The sequence below is a fragment of the Mus caroli genome, chromosome 9, assembly GCF_900094665.2.
Source record: "Mus caroli chromosome 9, CAROLI_EIJ_v1.1, whole genome shotgun sequence".
NCBI classification, from domain to species: Eukaryota; Metazoa; Chordata; class Mammalia; order Rodentia; family Muridae; genus Mus; species Mus caroli.
In genome coordinates this window covers 47,650,115-47,671,813 of record NC_034578.1, presented here as the reverse complement: position 1 = coordinate 47,671,813, position 21,699 = coordinate 47,650,115, and the positions used below count along the sequence as shown (strand labels likewise).

The 21,699-nt window shown below is 44.3% G+C and overlaps 1 protein-coding gene across 3 annotated transcripts in view; it reads right to left on the bottom strand.

Annotated features, from left to right (window-relative positions):
• Alg9 (ALG9 alpha-1,2-mannosyltransferase) overlaps positions 1-21,699 on the bottom strand; it is a 71,257-nt gene that overhangs the window by 23,244 nt on the left and 26,314 nt on the right. For all 3 annotated transcript variants that reach the window (XM_021172705.2, XM_029481947.1, XM_029481948.1), the window contains 5 exons: positions 19,309-19,431; positions 17,325-17,479; positions 14,013-14,142; positions 13,078-13,225; positions 10,625-10,754 (listed from right to left, as the gene is read on the bottom strand). In XM_021172705.2, coding sequence (XP_021028364.1) covers positions 10,625-10,754; positions 13,078-13,225; positions 14,013-14,142; positions 17,325-17,479; positions 19,309-19,431 — 686 coding nt within the window. The remainder of the gene's footprint in view (positions 1-10,624; positions 10,755-13,077; positions 13,226-14,012; positions 14,143-17,324; positions 17,480-19,308; positions 19,432-21,699) is intronic.

Genomic DNA, 21,699 nt, shown 5'->3' with positions numbered 1-21,699 from the left:
CCAATTCCGTTCCACATAACTCTCTAAAAATGGTCCTCTGCATAAACATTGCAGGAAGTAGCCTTACTTTTTTTTTGTCTGAACACCCACTCTGTAGCTCCCAGGATTGTAAGAACACTTAGCAATTGCTCTGAAGGCTTTTCAGTACCATACCTCTATTAAGGAGAAGCAGCACAGGGTAGAGAGTCTGATGGCCTCCTGCTCAGACTCCTTCCCTCAGGGAGTCCAGGCCTGAATGGTTCCAGTCTGTAACCTTTAGCCTGGCCTTTCCCTGCCAGGCACACCACAGGTCTAATCATGAGGTTGGCTAATACAATCTCCTGTGGCTGGAGATGGTGTCTAACCATCACCCCTTCAGCAGTCAGATCATCCCTAAGGAAACCCTCAGGAAAGGTCTCAGAAAGATGTCAAGATAAACATGCCTTTAAAAAAAAACCTTACTCTCTGTCTCATCCCTTGGAAAACAGTTGCTGAGAACTAAAAGCCAGGTCAAAGGCCTCCAGAAGCAGGGCTTAAGTACCATCAGGCAGGTTCTTCATTCAAGGGAAGAGAAAGTTATTAGAAAAGAAACTTGAAGCCCAGTGGTGGTGGTGCACACCTTTGATCCCAACACAGGGAAGGCAGAGGCAGGAAGATCTGTGGGAGTTTGAAGCCAGGCTGGTCTGCAGAGCAAGTTCTAGGACAACCAGGGATATACAGAAAAACCATGTCAAGGGGTGGGGAGGTGAGAAAAGAAAAGAAAAGAAAAGAAAAGGGAGGGGAGGGGAGGGGAGGGGAGGGGAGGGGAGAGATACCCATTTCTGGTGAGGGCCAGGGCCAGGTTCAGGGAGGATCAGAAAGCGTCTCCACACATATCACAGATCTTATTTCTCTAATGTCACTCAGAATCTCTAATAAGCAATTGCAGAAAAGGTCTATATAAATGTAAGAGAATGTGACAATAGAAATCCAATGTCCTACAACATCCAAGACAAGGATTAAAGCTGAAAAGAACTAGACTTTTCCCCATAGCTACAATGAAGGTGATGCCAAATTACCAAGAGACCAAGCAATCAAAGAGTTAACTCAAGGCCAATTTGCTTCTTATCAATTTCTGCCATCACTATCCTTACAGATTAGCCCATTACTGCCTTCAGGTTGGGACACTGTCAAGTACTGTAAGGCCCCACGCTACTCAGCCTGTTAACTGAAGTCCATAGGGGCTTAACAAAGGTGCTGATGAATATCTGGCTTGGGCAGAGAAGCTGCAACTCTTTGGAGATCTTTGGGCTTGCACCACCACTGTTGATATGATAGACTGGTAAACGACAGACTCACTGCTAGATGACAGATTGACAGATGGCAGACTGGTAGGTAGATGTTAAATAGATAATGATAGATGTTAGATGACAGACAGACAACCACGGTGGCAGACTTTGCTGACAAATGACAATTGGGTTCTACAGGTCAGAAAGGTCGCCGGCTTTCTTGCCATTTGAGTGTCAATCCTGTACATTCCCCATGACTGTGCTCAGTCAGCTCTTCCACGGGTGAACTTCCTCTTCACAAGCGTCTCTCACAGGCACTTCTCTGTTCTTTACTTTGGACTCTGAAATTCCTTCCCCCATCTTAAGTGCTTGTGGCACAGCAGAGCTTCCCTCCTCCTCTGGGCTTGTTCTTCCTGCCCTGCATCTGTGTCCTCTCCACTCACTGCATTTCTCCTAACTTTATCTCACATAGGCCACTCTTTCCTATTTTGCTGCTTCTCCCTCCCTTTTCTATTGTTAGTAATACTTACCTTGAAGCCTCTCCATCAACTTCCTACTTTACACACTTCATGACCTCGGCTCTTCTCTCTACAGTCCTCTCTGCAGCATAGTTGTCATTTCAAGCTGTTTCTATTATATAAAGTATCTCATTTGTTTTCATTTAGAGATTTGCATTGCTACTGCAGTCTGCTTATTCTTCCCAAGACAGAAGTGGGGGTTGATCGCAGCAAGAATATTCACAAAGGCAGGATGAGTATCCACCCCGATAGACAAACCATAACACAAAATAAGGGAACACAAGCAACATGACTCCTCCGAAAGTTCCTAGCTCTCCAAGAACCCAACCCAAGGAGATCAAAATGGTTGCAATATTAGCCAAAAAATTAAAAAGTATAATTTTTTTAAGTAACCGATTACTTCAAAGAAGACATGAATAAACACATTAATAAATTCAAGAACTAGATGAGAAAGTCAGCAGAGAAACAGAGAGAAGAGGGACCACAATACATAAAAGGAAAAAAATCCAAAGGAAAGCAGCTCTGTTGACTGAGTTTGAGGCCTGTAGTGAGAATTTTGGTTTCTTCAAAAACCCAGTTACGTTTTTGTTTTAATCCCAGGAATGGGGTATGGGGCTGCTTCAGGTTGCCCACAGCAGCTTTGTCTCGTGCTCTAGGAGGGGCATGATTTTGCCAGCTGCAGACAGCTTATGTTTGGAATTCTGGGGACTCCTGAGAGGATATGAGAGAGAGAGCCAGGAGAGGGTCTTGCAGAGGCTGCTGCTGGTCCCTGCTGTTGTGTTTTCTGCTTTTGCTATTGATGGTTTTCTGGATCGCTAGATGTATCTCCTGATGATGAAGACTGGACTTGCCCCTAGTAACTTGACACCTCTAACCAGCAGGAAGTAGTCTAAAGAGATCTGCGCTCCCTTTCCCCTCTAACATTCATTTTCTAGCTTACCTAATGTTGGGGGATTGGAAGGGTTTCGGGTGGAAACAGTAGTAGATATAAGAACCCAACAAATTATTCTGAAAAGTCCAGTTACATAGGCCAGCCTGGTCTACTGAATAAGTTCCAGGACATCTACTGCTGAAAGAAAAAAAAACAAAAACCCTCCAATAAAGGCTGAAAGGTGCACTATCTGGGTATAGGGTGTAAGCCATTAGAGTCGGTTTAACACTATGCTCACACAGACAATAATAGCAGTAGGCTCTCCCCTAGGTCCCATGACCAGCCCCAGGTATAAGCTCTGTCTGGTGAAATGGGCTGTGAATCAAATAGAAAGTGGTTGGTTACAACTATAACATCTGTGCCATATTGGGCCCCTGGGCCTATCTTACCAGGCCACTCACTATGAGTCCTCAGACTTCACATCTGGATAAGACTACTGACTGCTCCACCAGCAGCATGCACAGCACCGATGAAACGGAATGTTTAAATTCCTAAAATCAAATTGAAACAAAAGCACCACTTACCAGGAAAGTGAAAGATACAGCAAAGGCAATTCTAAGAGGAAATTTGACAGCACTTAAGAAAACAAAACAAAACAGAGGAATCACAAATAAAATAGTTTCACAATACAACTGAATGTTTCCAGAAAGTAATAGGCCAAATCCAAAATCAGTACACTGAGAGAATATCAGATCTAAAATTAATAAAAAAGGAAACTGCCAGGCAGTGGTGGCACATGCCTTTAATCCCAGCACATGGGAGGCAGAGGCAGGCAGATTTCTGAGTTTGGGGCCAGCCTGGTCTACAGAGTGAGTTCCAGGACAGCCAGGTCTATACAGAGAAACCCTGTCTCGAAAAACCAGAAAAAAAAAAAAAAAAAAAAGGAAACCAACAGAAAGGACCAACAAAACTAATCAAAAGGAAGAAAGAATATTCAAACTAATAAAACCAGACTAAAAATGAAAGACTGGGTCTGAAGAGTCCGCTCAGGGAGAGAAATGTCTTCTGAGGCTTCCTTTTGTTTCAACTGAAGGAGGGGCTGTGCCCGCACCACTGCGGGACTGGGGGCGGTGGGGATGCAGGTACAGGGGCTCCAGCTACACTTTAAAGCCAGGCACAGGCTGGCTACAGCTTTTCTGTCCCACATGCAGCCTTGTTCAGTTTGCATTTGCCTTGCTAACTACAGATTTGCTGACCAAATATTTTAAATCCAAAAGCAAAAATTTACCACACTGTAAAAACTATAAACTCAGGTAGAAATTCACCCAATCATTATAAATGACAAAAAAAAAGTCAATTTTCTTAATGTCAATACCACGTATAGTAGGGAAATAATTCTGGAGTATTTTGAATGCTGCTCAATTGGGTTTTTAGTACCTTCCAATCTCATACAGCATAAGTACAGCAGTGTGAATCCAACTACTGTGATGACCAAGAATCGGTACAATAGCCAGAAAACCAACAGGGCAATTCATTTTCTCCTCAGCTAAGGACCCAGAAGACCAGGAGAAATGCTGAGAGAAAGACAGGAAGAGGATCCTGGTTATTTCTGTTTATTGATATATAGTATCAGCTACGAGTACCTGGCACAAAAGAAAAAAGAGCTAAAGAAAATGAAAAATTAAAAAAGCAAAACAAAAAGTAGAAAAGTAACACTCGGCTCCTTATGCTTGTGAGTCATTGTATCATTGTGAGTGATACAATGTGAGTCATACTGTATTATTGTGAGTCATATTGTGACTCAAAGAAGGCTTTGAGTCACACACCAAACACCCAAGGAATAGGTGTGTGAACATGGGGGAAATCCTGAAACCAAACTTCTCATCAGGTCACAACGACCCTGAGCCTCAGTTCCTTCGCCCACAAAATGAAGAGAGTATGGAATCCACATCTTAAGTTCCCTTCCAAACCCAGTTACTGCCGACAGGAAAAAAAGAAAACAGAAAAAAAAAGGGAGAATTGTGACTCCACAAACAGTGCTTCTCAGTTTGTTTTTAATTTCTTTGCATTCATGTATGAATGTATGTATTATGTATGTATGCATATATGTATATATACATGGGTATATGGATGGATGGATGGACAAATGGATGGACACATTTATTTATTCGTTGTGAGGGAAAGTAAGCGTGTGTGTTCAGAGAGGACATCTGCAGGGGTCATCAGTCTCGCCTTCCATCAAGTGGGTCTAGAAATGGAACTCGGTGGGTCACCACGCTTAGTGGCAAGTACATTTATCCTCTGAGTTATCTCGCCAGTACAGTGCTTCTCTTCTGATACTCATTTTGGAAATATAAATTCATAACAAGACAATGAAGATAATGAGGAATATTTCAAGCATAATTTCATTATTACATTTGCTTATGCATAATAAATGCTAAGTAAATGGGAAAACTGCATGTCATTGAACCAATCAATCAATGCACATACCATGCAATTACCCACCCCCAGCCCCTGAGCTCTGGGTGGTGAGCCACTTGCTGATGCACCTCTGGTGCTGTGGTAGGCCTCACAGGACCCCTCACTGCTGCACAAATGCCATCTCACCCTTACAGACAAGTACCACACCCAGTACTGCAGGTATGGCCTGTAGATATGCAGCAAACAAAAACCTGTGCCACGTCTTTACTGGGATCGGATTACGTTTCTTCTTTCTTTCAGAGACAGGGTCTCATCTATCCCAGGGTTGACCTTAAATGTGCTAGGTAGCCAAGGATGACCCTGAACTAATAATCCTGCTTCTGCCTTCCAAGTTACTAAGATGTGTCACCATGCAGTGCTAGGGATCAAACTCTGGAGTGCAAGACAAGCACTCCACCAACTGATCTCTTAATAACAAAGTGTTTCAAGTATTATGGCTCTAATCCCATTCCCCATCAATTTTGTGGCTTTTACTTCACAATGACACTTAACTATTTTATTCCATCTTATAACAGAACTGTCTCTACTGGTGTAAGGGGAAAACTTTATTGACCAATCTATTTCTTCCAAAGACAACACAAGAGCAAGCACCCAGCAACTCCATTTGCCCATCAAATCACAGTCAGAGAGAAGCATTTTTCTCGAAGCTTCATCCTCAGTAGCCGTCCTCGCCAATGCCTAGTCACTGTCTGCCTAAGTCTAAAATCAGGCCCCATGCTTAAGAGCCAGAGTTATCATTTGCTTTGAAATAGTGAAAAAAAATCTGAATTTGTCAAGAAAGGCAACACTGAATGTGTCTTTTAAATTCAGATCTAGTTTCAAGTAGAAATCTGGGCATGACTCACTAAGGCCATTTAAGGCAAACAATTAGTTCTGCTACACAGTTGTGACAGTGTACTAGAAACCACAGTGTCCTCATAAAATTCCTGATAAACTGAGGCCACGGAACAGTGAAATAACAGGAACCATCCACCTCCCCTAGTTTCCATGAAGACAGAATTCGGGAGGGGCTGTGAGTAGACTACGAGCAGGCAGTGGACAAGGCCCACCCTGCCAGCTGTGATGCTCTCTATAACCCAACATTCTGAGTTCCAGGCCAGGCTGGGCTACACAGCAAGACCCTGTTTTAAAAATGCAAACTAGGGCCAACATTATCAGTAAATAAACCATCTTGCTGGCAGGCCTGATGACCAAGTTCGATACCCAAGACCCACGGGGTGAAAGGAGAGAAGCGACTCCCAAAGGCTGCTCTCTGACCTCTATGTGGACACATACAAATAGACAGTAAGTTCATTAATGATATAAAACATGTAAAGCAAAACACCGCACTCATAGCTAGCATGTTCTGCAAAGATGGGTGGTAGAATGGTGCTGCGTCGTTCTCTGATCCGTGGCTGCTACCAAAGGGTACAAGCATGGGCTCCCGCCCATTAGGCAAAGGTGTTCAGCTGTCACACTCAGAATTCTGCCACTACTTCTTAAATAATTAAACATGACCAAAACCTTTTAAAATAAATGGTATTTTGTTGCTATCTAAATGAAAATACATGTAGAAAGAAGGAAGAGACAGAGCTAGCAAAGACTGCTCAGCAAGCAAAGGGCTTGCTGTACAGGCCTAACATCAGCTTAAGCCCCAGAACCCACGGAAAGGAAAGAGAGAATCAATTGCACAAAGTCCTCTGACCTCCACACATGTTCCATGGTGTGCAATAAATAAAAGATAAAAGCTTTAAAGAGTAAAAGAAAAAAAAAAAAACAAAAAACCATTAAACAGTAACGGTGGTGATATCTGGGCAACAAAATGACTTTTTTCTTGGCCAAAGCTGTCATTATTTTACACGATGAATATGTGTTTTGTTTTTTTTTTACAACTGTTTTTTATAATTTATTAATTTATTATATGTAATTACACTGTAGCTGTCTTCAGATGCTACAGATGGGGATGTCTTATCTGGTTATGGATGGTTGTGAGCCACCATGTGGTTGCTGGGAATTGAACTCAGGACCTCTGGAAGAGCAGTCAGTGCTCTTAACCCGCTGAGCCATCTCTCCAGCCCCCGTGTTATTTTTTTATTGTCAGGAAAACAAATATCTAAGTAGCTAGCTCCAAGAGATGAATCTCTAGGCCTACTCATATGGAATCAACAATAAGCCATCAGAGATTCCCACAAATTTCCAAAGGTCCAAAGAGCACAGCCTGGCTGTGGAAGGCACTTTCCCAAGCACACATGAAACCGACTGAGGCTATAGCACAAAGGGGTTCATGGGAAACTCTCAACTGTAGGAACCTGGATAAGCACAGGGCTGGAACCTAGCACCCAGCAGATACGTGGGCTTGCCTGTCCTTGCCTTAGATAGTCAGCATTTTGGCGACTCCAATTGGCACTTTGAAAACCTCCCCCCTAGGGTAAAGCTAGTGTACAGTCAGTCACATGTAGCAATGTCTGATAGCAGAAAATATGAAAACAGGATCCAACCAGAATCAACTACTATAAATTTTAGATCCAGTTTTCTCTCACCATTATTATCCCAAGGATGAAAAGGTTCACTACCTAGGTTCCTAACCCATCCCCTCCTCATCTAAAGTCTCATTTTCATGGTTTCAATAACCTTCATTAACAGAATATTCCAGAAATAAACAATTCATAAAGTGTTCAGTTGTATACTACTAAGTATCATGATGAAGTCTGTTGTGGCAGTCTGAATAAAAAATGACCCCCATAAGCCCATAGAAAGTGACACTATTAGGAAGTGTGGCCTTGTTGGAGGAAGTGTGTCTCAGTTATCTTTCTGCTGCCTACCAGTCCAGATATAGAGCTCTTAGCTCCCTCTCCACCACTGTCTGTCTGCCCGCTGCCATGTCCTGCCGTGATAATACACTAAACCTCTGAGACTGTTAAGGCAACCCCAACTGTCTTCCTTTGGAAGAGCAGCTGTGGTCATGGTGTCTCTCTTCACAGCAATAAAACTCAAACTAGGATGAGATCTCACAGGCTCACTGAGCACCTGAGTCATCTTTGTGTCCAGTATCTCCGACTGTACACACCACCTGCCCGTTAATCTCACAGCAGCATCTTGGTTACCAGATCCAATAGCACAGCGCATCAGCGCTCAAACTCCAGTAACTCGAATTTTACTCAGCAATGGCTCCAAAGCACAAAGCAAGCGATGATGATAATTTGAATATGGCAAAGAAGCCACAAAGTATTTCCTTTAAGTAAAGAAGGCAATCTCTCAACTTACTGAGGAAAGAAAAAACTTCTTTTCTGAGGTTATTAAAATTTATAGTACAGTAAAATATTTTGAGAAATATACTCACATTTTTATTGCAGTGTACTATTATAATTTTTCTACTTTAGGAGTGATAGTTTTTTTCAATTAAAATTTATAGTACAGTAAAATATTTGGAGAAAATATACTCATTTTTATTTAATGTACTATTACAATTTTTCTAAGTAGCCAAAGGATGATTTTTCAAGACAGGGTCTCACTATATAGCTCTGGCTGTCCTATAACTCACTCTGTAGGCCAGGCTGGTCTCAAACTCAGAAATCTGCCTTGTCTTTGCCTAGTGCTATGATTGAAGGTGTGCACCACAATGCCCAGCTGTTGTTGAACTATTAATGTGCCTAATTTGTAAATTGAACTTTATCATAAATATGTGTACAAAAAAATTATACCATGTCCAGAGTTCCATAGATCCACTGGGGAATGCTAGCAAAGGAACCAGCAAAAGGCCAAACATGATGACACAGGCCTGTAGTCTCAGAACTCAAAAGGCAGGTGGATCTGAGTTCGAGACCAGCCTGGACTACACAGAAAGTTTCAAGACAATCATAATGACATAATAGAGAAACCTGTCTCAAAAATCAGAGAGAAAGAGAGAGAGACAGACAGAGCGAGAGTCAGAAACAGAGACAGACAGGCAGAGTGACACTAATTATAACCCCTAGAATAACACCATTAGGCCAGCCACTAGGTTTACAACCCTATCTATGTACTGTGATGGACACAGAAGGGGCAAGGCGCAGTCACCCATCTCACAGCACTCAGGTACCTCAGGAGGAAAAAATTTAACAAACAAACCAGAAACGTGCAGATAAAGGAAAGGCTAATAACTGACCGTGCACACAAATAGTTCATGCTCTTCACAGAAAGCCTGCTAAACACCGATACACATGGTCACTCCATATTTGAAGAGAATTCTGGTAGTGTGAGGTGGGAGAACAGTGCCTCAGGCATGGTCACCAACACAGGCAAAGACACTGGTAAGGAAAAGACAATGAGCACAGGCAGGCTGGAACCAAGAGCTGGGGTAGGGAATGCTAACGGTAAGCAAGGAGACCCTTTCTGTCCGGGATCCTTAGTCAGATGAAGAACCTTTGTGAGAAAAGCCTCAATACCAGACCCTGTGCTAAGTGAGAGGTCTGGAGACGGAGCTCAGCTGGCAGAGCCCAGGCCCAGCAGCCCGTGCAGAGCCTGAATTCGATGCCCAGCACTGCATATACCAGGATGCTCACACAAGAGGAATCCTAACCACCCTGAACTGAGCAACACACGGCCTGATGTGACAGAGTCTGCTTCCGAAGTCAAGGACAGGTCTCATTGTGTGTATCTTGAGTACATGACACAAGAGAACCTAAATTAAATACACAGACATCTAAGCTATTACCTATTTTTGGTTGCCCAAAAATAGTGCTCTCCAGCCGATTTGCCAAGCAATCTTTTACCGTCTACTAATGAGGAAGCGAGTGTTCTTTATCACTCTCACTGTAAAGCTTATTCACTTATTTATGTGCACGTCAAGGGGGTGCACACACTCACATGGCACCACAGAGGACAACACTTGCCTTTCCCACTGAGCCACCTCACAGGCGCAGGTCAGCTCTCCCCTTTTTAAACACCGGAGATCCTACCAGCATCAAATGTCAAAAGTATTGCCTTACAAAAGAGCCAAATAAAATTCATAGGACTCTAGAGTGTGTGAAGGCAAGCAGGCAGAAGGTCTCGGCCTGAGGAGAGACTGCTCCGTGGGCCTCCGTGGGCCTCACTATGGGAACAGCCTTTCTGGGTGTTCCTCTGCTATAAGCACAACAAAAGGGCGCTGAAGGGAGGTCCAAGGTGACCTGCTCACTTAGAACTTTACCACCAAGTATTTCAACAGAACAAGGAATGTTGTGAGTTTCAGTGTACTCAGAAAGATTGCTCAAGACTCTCATGAGAAAACCCCAGCCCCTCTCAACCTTCTCAGTTAATTGAACTGTATGCTTTCCACAGACATTTAAGAGAGTAAATTGGGAAGAAGGGATGCTGCCACTCCCTCCACGCATGCATCGTTCTTTCTCTCTCTGTCCCTGTCTCTCTCTGTCTCTCTGTCTCTCTGTCTCTCTCTCTCAGAAATAGCTTTCTGAGATGCTCGTTTGGTTAATGCTCCAATGGAACAATGCCCAGTGATCTGGGGTGACTGTCTCTCTAGGCAGCAGCAAGAGAAGATTGGCAGCCCTTACATATCTGGAAGGCTCCTCTCGGTTCTGGTCGTTCATGTGAGTGGGAACAGTCCTGGTGGCCAGTGGTCCCTCTGCGAAAGGCTTTGGTAGCTGACCTCTGAACTCTGATGGAATGAACTGAAGCTGCCAACTGTCAGAGACACAAGCGAGAAAAATGAAAAGAACACATGGCGGACCTGTTGCTTAACAGACAACCCTTCACCCCAGATCACCAGGAAAACATTACACTTGAAGAAAACATGATTTCTGCTAGAACTTCAGTTGGGGACAGGAGCAGAGGTCACAAGTCAGTCTGAAGCCACCAAGAAATTTACAACTAAAGGTCTCTCAATCCCTTTACTCAAGTCTCAGCTTAGAAACTTGCAAGCAGATGGCCCTGAACAAGGAGGGTGAGAATGCCACTAACTCCCGACTCAGGTGCACAGAAAACAGTAATGGGGGGGCTGGAGAGATGGCTCAGTGGGTAAGAGCACCCGACTGCTCTTCCGAAGGTCCACAGTTCAAATCCCAGCAACCACATGGTGGCTCACAACCATCCCTAACGAGATCTGACTCTCTCTTCTGGAGTGTCTGAAGACAGCTACAATGTACTTATATACATATAAATAAATAAATCTTTAAAAAAAAAAAAAAAAGAAAACAGTAACGGGACATCCACCAGGAAAACACTAGGATACTGTCTTCATCTGGATAATCCTCAAAAGGCCTTCAGCTATGAAACTACCTCAGATATAAAAGGCAAAGGCAAGGTCAACATTTAACAGACAAGTTTCACCTTAACCCATAACGACTGATACAAAAAAATCTTTATGTTAAAAAAAAAAAACAACAACAACAACAAAAAGCCTATCTTCACAGGTGAGAACTCAGCAACATCACTCCTCTTACCCAGACTCCACCTAAAACGAGACAAATAGGAAAGCACAGAAGGCCAGGGTTGATTATAGCCACATCTAACCCAGGACGCTGGAACATCTTAACCACAGCTCTCCCTACTGCCTACATAAATCAGTGTGGAAATTTACTGTTGAATGGAAAATAATCTTTTCTAGGTCCACTGTTCTTGCCACAGTCTCTATGCCACACTATTAGTAGTGTTTCAATATCAACAGTAGAAATGATAAACACGTGCCCTCAAGAAGACGGGCTTGGATGAGAGAGTGCTTGCTATGCAAACATGAGGACCTAAGACTAGATCTCCTACACCCAAATAAAAGTTGGGCGTGGCACCACTAACCCCAGCACAGCAGAGAGGATACACAGAAAGATTCAGAGGCGGGGAAGGGGCTTGCTAGTTAAATGTATCCGGATACATCAAGAAGAAAGACCTCCTCAAAAAATAGCATGGAGTTGGGCATAGTGGTGCATAGCTTTAATCCCAGGATTTGGAGGCAGAGGCAGGTGGCTCTCTATAAGTTAAAGACTAGCCTGATCTATGTAGCAAGTTCCAGGCCAGCCAGCCAGGCCTACACAGTGAGACCTTGTCTCAAAAACAAAATAAAAATAAAAGCAGCTAAGACCAATAGAGGATAATGCCACTGACACACACACACACACACACACACACACACACACACACGCACGCGCATTTCACAAGTCCTTAGATGCCTGTGACTGGAAGTGTAAACCACAAACCTAAACAGCTAGCCTACCCTAATTGGGAAGTTCTGGGTGATGAGAGACCTTATCTCAAATACCAGGGTAGACATCCAAAGCTACCCTACAGCCCCCCCACACACTTGCACATGGGCACATGCACTCCCTCTACACACACCACATATATACCTACAAATAAAAAAAAATTAAATCCTCCAAAACAAATGAACTCTAACAGTCTTGCCATAGAATTGCTACTTCTTGACGTCAGTTGTTGGAAAGGATGGCTCGGAGGTTACGAGGGCTTTGCTATTCCTGCAGGGAACAACATGGATTCAAATGACCATCTTTAACTGCAGTCTCCAAGGATCTGATGCTCTACTCTGGCCTCCTTGGGCACCAGGCATGCTGTGGTGCACACTCAAGCATGCACAAACTAAGAATGTCTTTAGAACTAACTAAGTAGGATGCTGAGACTTAGAGAGGCATCCCATGCCAGCACCCACGCTAACACACCACGACTCCCATGCACACTATACCCAGCACTGAGGCAGGCACATCAGGACGGTCTCTCCCCACCACTTGTTGACTCCTGGCCTAGCTGGAAAAACAAAACAAACAAAACGAAACAAAACCAGAAACAAACAAACAAACAAAACCAAGGAGGCAGCAGCAAAGCTACAGAGCTCCAGGGTCACTCAGGAGCAACTGCCTCAAACAGGCAGAGAATGAGAGAGGACAGCCATTTCCTTTTTATGCACACACATGCAAACATGTGCACACACACACACATATACACAAAGTCACACACACAGACACACCCACACACAAACACCATGAATTAAAGGATGACTTACTTGTCAGGCAGAAGGAAGCTACTGGGAAATCGATACCATTCTTTTCCCACACAGACGTTCACGGGCCTGCCTTCTGGGACAGTGTGGATGGTTGGGTCTGTGGCAATTCTGTAAAATTCTGGATATAAATCAAGGGGCCCGTGGTATCCTAAAAGGGAGAAGAGTTCATAAAAACCAAAGAAGAGGTTCCAGATTAACTCATGCTAATATCCCCTGTCACCTACCCGAAGCATCAAGTGTGAAGCACACGGCGGTGCGGCAGGAAGCCTGCTCTACCACCACTTCACTTCGCCAAATATAACTTGCTTTCTTGTTCTTTCTATATATTTACCCTCTATATTTTCTATTCTTTGGGCATGTTTTAGTATTATGACTCCAATAATGATTATTAGGAAGTATATAACCATAAGAACTTAGTTCTAATTGTCATTACATATTTTGGCTTCATTGCATTAGCAGCAGCTATGTTAAAGGAGGGGAAAGAATGGTGGTGCAGCAGTTAAAAGCATTGGTTGCTCTTCCAGAGGTACCAGGTTCTATTCTCAGCACCCACAGGCAGCTCACAGTTGTCTGTAACTCCAGTTCCAGGAGATCCAATGCCAACTTCAGGCCTCCACACACATCAGGTACCCATGTGGTACCTATACATTCAAACCAAGTATCTATACACATACAATATTTTTTAAAAATAAAAAAAAAATTTTAAGGTGGGGGAGGGGCAATGCTATTGGAAGGATCATGTGTTAAGACATGAAAAAGAAACAGCGTCTCCTTTTCAGTCCTGAGGTACAGAGGTCACATCCCACTCACGATCAAGTCACATGACTTCCCTTTGGGAGCAGTCTTTTCCCAGCATAAGCCAACCACATGCCACAAGTGAACCCGACAGCGAAGCTCTCTGTGAGTGTGGGTGAAGACCCTCCCAGCACACTTACCTCTGAACAGAGCCACAGAGCGGGAGAATGACAAGAGCCCAAACAGGAATACTGTGCCCAGCGCCAGCCAGTTGGACGTCACCGTGTAATGCTCCAGGCGGTACCGTTGAAAGACAAAGTGGTAGCATTTCTAGAAGGAAGGGCAACCGTATTGATAAAGAAGATACATAGCATCACAGAAACAACAGACACAGCCACACAGCATCACAGGAACACTGGGGACGCACAAGCAGAACAACAGGTGTGAGAAGGGTCTGAGCATCTGCAGACACTTGGTGTGGTGCCCACTCCAAATTCAAAGACCACAGCCAACTTCCTTAGCACTGCCCACAGGTCAGCCCAAGCGGACAACTTGCCAAGAATAAACTCTAGTGTCTGAGGAAAATGATGTCCACGTTTTTTGCTAGTGCATAAAGTATTTTTATTTTTATTTATTTTTGCTTCTTGCTTTTCAAGACAGGCTCTTACTCTGTAGCCCAGGGTAGTCTGCAATCCTCCTGCTTCTGCCTCTCAAGTGTGGCATTATTAATGTGACATCCAATGACTTACTTAAAAATAGCTGAGTAAGATCGGTGTTTAGATATGGCAATACTAACATACTACTACAAAACTTGAAAATGATCTAGAGCTATATGCACACTTATTACAATCACAATAGACATGGTATAAGATGTGACATGCAAAAGTGCAAGGTGCTGTGGTACGAGACGAAATGCTTCCAGCATTTTTAAAATGATCTCACATGCAGTTACAGTTGTATAAGGTTATGGGCGTGGTGGTGCACACTATTAATCTTAGAACTAGGAAGGTAGAGGCAGATGGATCTCTGTGACTCCAAAGTCAGCTTGGTCTACATACCATGTTCCAGGCTAACCAGGGCTACACAGTGAGACCCCATCTCAAAAGAAAAATTATATATACGTTTACTCTATAATAGCAGCCTAACATATCCAAACCTTAAAACATTATGCCACGTGAAGAAGGCAAGTCATAAAAGAACATGTATTTGAGGATTTCAATCACATGGGATGCACAGAACAGACACATTTATATGCAAAGGAGATTAGCAATAGTGTACTGAGGACATACAAATACCAAGACAAAGGGGTGGGGAGCAACAGGTAAAGGGCATAGAGCTTTTGAGATGATAAAAAAAATCTTCTAAACTGGAGGTTGACACATCTGCAAATAAAGCCACTAAGATACACACTTGGACCCCCCTGGTACTGGGCAGAGACACCTTGTTGGTGATGGTGTTCTTATATCAGTCAAGACAGAGCAGATAGCAGTCCTTTGTGCATCCTAACTTGATGCCTGGCTTTAGTGACCAAAGCTGTTTTATGCCTAGGACACACAAAAATCAAATCAAATCAAATCCAGGCAGCACAGTGAGGGAGGAAGATGACAGAAATCTGTGCTCAGCCACACCAAGGGCAAGGAAAGACACTCACAGACCTGCCCTCAGCCCCACAGCACAGGAGGCCATAGACACACAGAGCCCTGCCTTCCACCATGCAGCACAGCGAGGGAGGGGGAAGACAAACCTGCAGTCTTGCACATGGTGCAGATGGGCAGAGACACCTGCCTGCCACTTGCCATGCAACACAAAACGAAGATGTCACCCAGGGGCCTGCTGGCCACGTGGCCAGCCTGCAGCAGGAGCCACCACAATGTGTGAATTCGTGGTGGTCAGATGGGAGAGAAAGAGACGGGGAGAAGCTTGAGCAGTGTGAAGAGATGGAACTGGAGACTTGAGGGTGGAGAGGAGTAGCCTGTTGTGAGTGGCCAGCCCTGGCTCCCAGGGCCATGGTGAGGTCCCAAGTTGAGCTGCCGCTGAGGGCCATGTGCCATGGCTATGCAGAATCTGGGGTTGGTGACAATGTCTGTGAGTCATGTCACACTTGTGAACATATGTCCCTGGTTGGGCAGCCAGTGGGTAACACGTGGATATCCAAGGGCTGTACTCACTGGATGCAGCTCTCTGGCCCCACCCCTCACTGGATGCAGCTCTCTGGAGAGCTGGCTCCATCTCTCATTGCTCACTGGTAGCAGCACTGGGAGAGCAGACAGCACAGTGGTGCTGGCCCTGGTGGCATGGATGTGGGGGTGATGCTCTTCTCCCTCACCCCCGTGTATGGCAGCATTGGGTGGCCTGGCCAAAGCAGTGCTGGAGAGCTCATCCTGAAGGTGCAGATAAGGGAGAGCCAGAGGCTGACCAGCTCAGATACCACCCAGGCCCAGATCCACCCCAAAATCTACATCAGCTATGAATGGTTGGGATGCGTGCTAAGGCCAGTCCTGATGATCCAAAGCTGCATGATCTCCAGGACACAGGGCAACAACAGGATAACCAGGAGGAGTCCTGGTGGGGATCCAATATTGAGGCCAGAGATCTCGAACCAGAACATAGACCCACTGCAATGAACATTTACAAGTGAAGATGTGTGGACAGAGGGATAGACTGTGGGACACTGTGACACACTACAGCTTCCATGATGAGACGTTTTCTATGCTGTGTGTGTGTGTTTAATTTGGAGGTGTGTTGCAGGAGCAAAGAGCAGATATGAAGGGACAAGGAGATAAACAGGCCTGAGATGCAGGATGTAAAACTCAAAAAGAATCAATAAGCTTTAAAAAAGATATATACTTGGAAAAGCTGAACTCACACTTTGAGTTCTCATTAAATCTGTTAAAAACAAAAACCTATCCTCCTATTTTTTTTTTCTAAGTGACAACTGAAAATCGTAGCAAGAGAGAGCTCCAAACTGCTGAGATCATTAAACACAGAGAATCTAACAAGTGTAATTATACCCTCCAGAGAACTGACCTAGCCCAGCTTTAAATCAGGATTAGAAACTGTCCCATACTGTTAACTGTCCAATTTAATCCCAAAGTCCCAGTCATGTCTGACTCTGACATTCTGTGTAGTCTGCCCTAGTGCCATCATATGTACTAGGCCCATATGATAAAATATTAAAGTATTAGTAAATGGATCCCACTGACAGGAGACAAATGAATATCATAAACCAAATCAGCAAACAGAGTGGAATGCACCCTTATGACTACACAGAACTTTCAGGGTCTGTTCTCTACAGGTTTGGGTATGGATAGAGCTGCACTCTGTAATTTGTCTTTAAGTGATTTTGTTGTCGCCTCTGTTGACTGACACAGGGTCTCACTGAATAGCCCTAGCTGTCCTGGAGCTAAGGCTGGCCTGTAACTCACAGACATTCACCTGCCCTTAAAGTTTTACAAGCAATAATATAATAAGTCAAACAGAATGGGGCAGACAAACATCTCCCTGACACTCACCTGAAGTGCAGAAAGAGCAACAGCACCACAGAGACATATGAGCGGATAGACTGGGAAGAGAAAGCGCTCTTCTTTGTGAGGCTGGATGAAGAAAATTATAAACCAAATATACATTGGCGCCAAGGTCAGCCAATACGGGTGTCCTAAATTCTGAACTGCAAGACAGAAAAACATTTCCGGCATCATATGAGAAAAAAATATATATCATTTTAATTCTTTTTTATGTAAATGTGATACTATGTCCTAGGACATCCCATATCTCAGCTTAGGTGTCAACCCTCATCCTAACAGTCTGTTGACACCAAACAGAAAGGAACACACTCCTAGATCTTCCAAGAGATCTGAGAGGGAGGTATAACATGCAAGATTTGTTAAAACACATGGGAAAGTACAGTTAGTGGGTAAGACAGCTTAGTAAAGTCTAGCTGGGTGAACATACTGTCTGCAATGTGTCCTGCACTAGCACTAAGGACTCCTCAAACCAGCAAATCCAACTTGTGCATAATCCTTTCATGCACACACCAGCCAGCAGGTTTGTTAAACTAGGCATGGATGGGGAGGGGGGTCAATTCTGAACCCTCTCTCAGGCCCCAGCCCAGTCTACTCCGTTTTGTTTTGCTGTCCAACTGGCAAACCCTATTCCAAACCCTATTTCAAACCCTATTCCAAACCCTATTCCAAACCCTATTCCCTCGAGGGCTAGGATTCCAGGAGTGTCTCCACGCTCAGTGACACTGTTCCCCAGAAAACAAAAATACTCTAAAAGGAAGTTTCCTTTTTATGTTTTCGCTCTTTCTCTATAATATGCATCTACTCCAAATCACAAAACTGGAGCCAACATGTACTTAAAGAATAGGGAGGGAGGGAGGGAGGGAGGGAGGGAGGGAGGGAGGGAGGGAGGGAGAGAGGGAGGGAGGGAGGGAGGGAGATGGTGAATACAAGACCATCTTAACAGTGAGAGGTGCACGTGGACTGCAGACAAAAGGCAGTCACACAGCACCCCCTACTGTTCATTATGCCTATAGCTTGACAGGCAAGAGTCCCCCCCAGGGTCTGATTTATCAGCTCCCTAGACCTCTTTGGAAGTAAACACTCCTGACCTTGGACCAGTGAGATGGCTCAGTGGGTGATGAGATTTGAATTGAGAGAAGCTTGACAACCTATGCTCAATCCCCAGATCCTGCCTTCCAAAAGCTGTCCTCTGACCTCCACATGTGTGCTACCTGTCCCTCCCTCCCTCTCCCTCCCTTCTCCCCACCCCCACAAATCCTTGTCTAAATCTTTTTAAATGAGTGAAGATCCCCTCACTGTCTAGACAGCAAGTGCTTTCTAAACCATTAGCAAGAGCAGCTGAAGGGGTGAGAAGGGAAGATCAATCAGCAGGTGTCAGATCCAGCTGAGATGCTGACAGCTACATCTTCCCGGTCTCTCAGGAACTTGTGCTCATATGTGTCTTCCACAGGGCAGGCACCGGACACCCAGCTCCGTGGCTTGAGACCCAGGTCAGACTGCTCTCCTGCTTCCGCAGTGACAGTATAACCACACTGACCTCCCTCCCTTAAGACAGGGGTCCTCGGCCTTCCTAATGCTGCGGCCCTTTAACACAGTTCTCCATGTTCTGAAGACCCCTCAATCATAAAATTATTTTCATTGCTACTTCATATAACTGTAATTTTGCTACTATTATAAATCACAATGTAAATATCTGATATGTAGGACATTTGATATGTAATCCCCAAAGGAGTAGTGACCCACAGGTTGAGACCCACTGCCTTAGGGGCTACAATGCTCTCTGTCTTATTTAATTCAAACAGTTAAACAAACTGTAACATGGGTTTATATAACCTATAAATGCAAACTGGAATCTCAGACATTCAACCATCCCACAGAGAGAAAATGGAAACTAAAGGAAGCAGATTTCCACACAACCTGCTGCTTGCTTTCTCCTCCCCCAAACCAACCGTATCTTACGCCGCTCGCTCACCATGGAATCTCTGCAGCAGGTACTCCATAAGGAAAGTCAGTGGCAAAACCAGAAGAGCCAAAGCAAAGGCAACATTGAAGTTCAGAAATCCATTGATTAAATAGAAATACCATGGTTCTGTACCTGAGGGAAATGGATGGGAAGTCATTAGTGATGCCTTCAGCACTGTTGCAGCGTGTGTGACTTCCTTACTCTCCTGCTCAAGTAACGCTGACAACCCAGCACTCAACTGAATGGAAACCCACAAGCCTGTGCTCTCCCTGGGGCTCCGCTGTGCACAGGAAGCACAAGAGCAGAAGACGGAAGGGCAGACTGGTGAAGACGCTATAGATGTGTACGATTGGGCTTGGACTATTTCACTTTATTCCCATCATCTCCTCTACCATAGAGGATGCACAATTGTCCTCTAAAGGATACAGTGATGCAGTGCCAGTGCACCAGCAGGCTTGAACCTACAAGAGCTTTCATACTGGACTCCCAGCCTCCAGAAGGAGAAGCGAGTCTCTGTTCTTCATTACCACGTCTCAAGTATTCTGTTACAATGGCACCTACATACTCAAACAGCTATTTGCAGTGCCTACTCCCAAACGGGACAAACACGGTCTCTAATAGTGGTAGCTTAAGAGCACAGAGCTATAGCCGGGTGTGGTGGCGCACGCCTTTAATCCCAGCACTCGGGAGGCAGAGGCAGGCGGATTTCTGAGTTCGAGGCCAGCCTGGTCTACAAAGTGAGTTCCAGGGCAGCCAGGGCTATACAGAGAAACCCTGTCTCAAAAAACAAAACAAAAGAGCACAGAGCTATAGGAAACAAAACAAAAAAAAAAAATCATAAAACATCATTGGAATTTTAACTGTGGCTTCAAGTTCTGCATTCAATATGTAGACCAAATGATCAAAGCCAATAGATAAACTTACTTGGAGCTATGTAGCCCCTTGAAAAGTTCAATTACTATTTTATACACATATAAGATACCATGTATTTCATAAGAGGGAATAACTCATGGCCAGGGTTAGGGATACAGTTGAGTGGTAGGGTACTTGTCTAGCATTCATGAAGCCTGGGTTTAGTCTTCGTAGAACCAGACACACACACCATAATTACATATATATTTAATAAAAATCAACAGCTTAATTTTGTGTGTGTGTGTGTGTGTTTTATGTGTCTGTATGTATGTGCAGGTGCTTATAAAAGCCAAAGAAGGCATCCGATGCCTGGAGCAGTGGTTCTCAACCTGGGAGCCGAATGATGCTTTCATGGGGGTCATAACAGATATCCTGCATTTCAGAGACTAGCATTACAATTCATAATATTAGCAAAAATTACAGTTATGAAGTAGCAAGGAAAATAATTGTATACCACATGCATAATGCACAACATGTATTAAAGGGTCAGAGCATTAGGAAGGTTGAGATTGCCTACCCTAGAACTGTGGGTACCCGTAGTTATAACCTGCCTGACTTGGTACCAGGAAACCAAACTTAGTTGCCTCTATGAGGGCAGCAGACACTCTTAACCACTGAGCCATCTTTCCAGCCTCGCCAGCTCCACTCCCCCAACCCTGGCTAGAGATTAGATCAGAGATCCAGGTCCTGCTCAGGACTCAAAGGACACAGAAAAAAGCAAAATGGCTGAAACAAATCTCATTCTCACTAGTTTTTATTCTGTAATTCAAAATCCTTACGCCTAAGTGGTAAGAACTGGCTCCCTCCCTGCACATTAGCTGTTTGCTTCTCTGCTTTTCCCCCTGTATGGTTGCCTCAATCAGGCAGTGAATGACATGTGTGGGCTTTAATCAGTGTGTGTTGTGACATCCGTCTTGCGCCACAGCAATTCCCTGCAATCAGCATTGCTTAAAAAGGTAATCGGGAGGCAGAGAACACTCAAAAACCTAACGCTTTGTGGCTTGCACAGCAAAAATAAGGTCAGAGACTAAAATCATAATGCCAGCGACACTTGGAGGAGTGGGAGGGCTCACTGAGGAAGGCCCGCTTCAATTGTGAACAACCTCTGGGGAAAGTTCACTCCTGCTCACAGACAACTAAACGGTAGGAATGGAAGTCTGTCTCCAGCAGGTCATTCAGGACATCTTTAATCTTGTCTTCTTCTCTAAGTTAAATAAACCCTCTGGAGAAATGTCTTCTCTGGGTTTCAATTAGCAGGAGCATTTTTTCTAAACGAAATCCTTTAGGACCCAGCTTTTTTTTTTTTTCTTTTTGTTAATCCTTTTTTTTTAATATTTTTATTACATATTTTCCTCATTTACATTTCCAATGCTATCCCAAAAGTCCCCCATACCCTCCCCCCCACTCCCCTACCCACCCACTCCCACTTTTTGGCCCTGGCGTTCCCCTGTACTGGGGCATATAAAGTTTGCGTGTCCAATGGGCCTC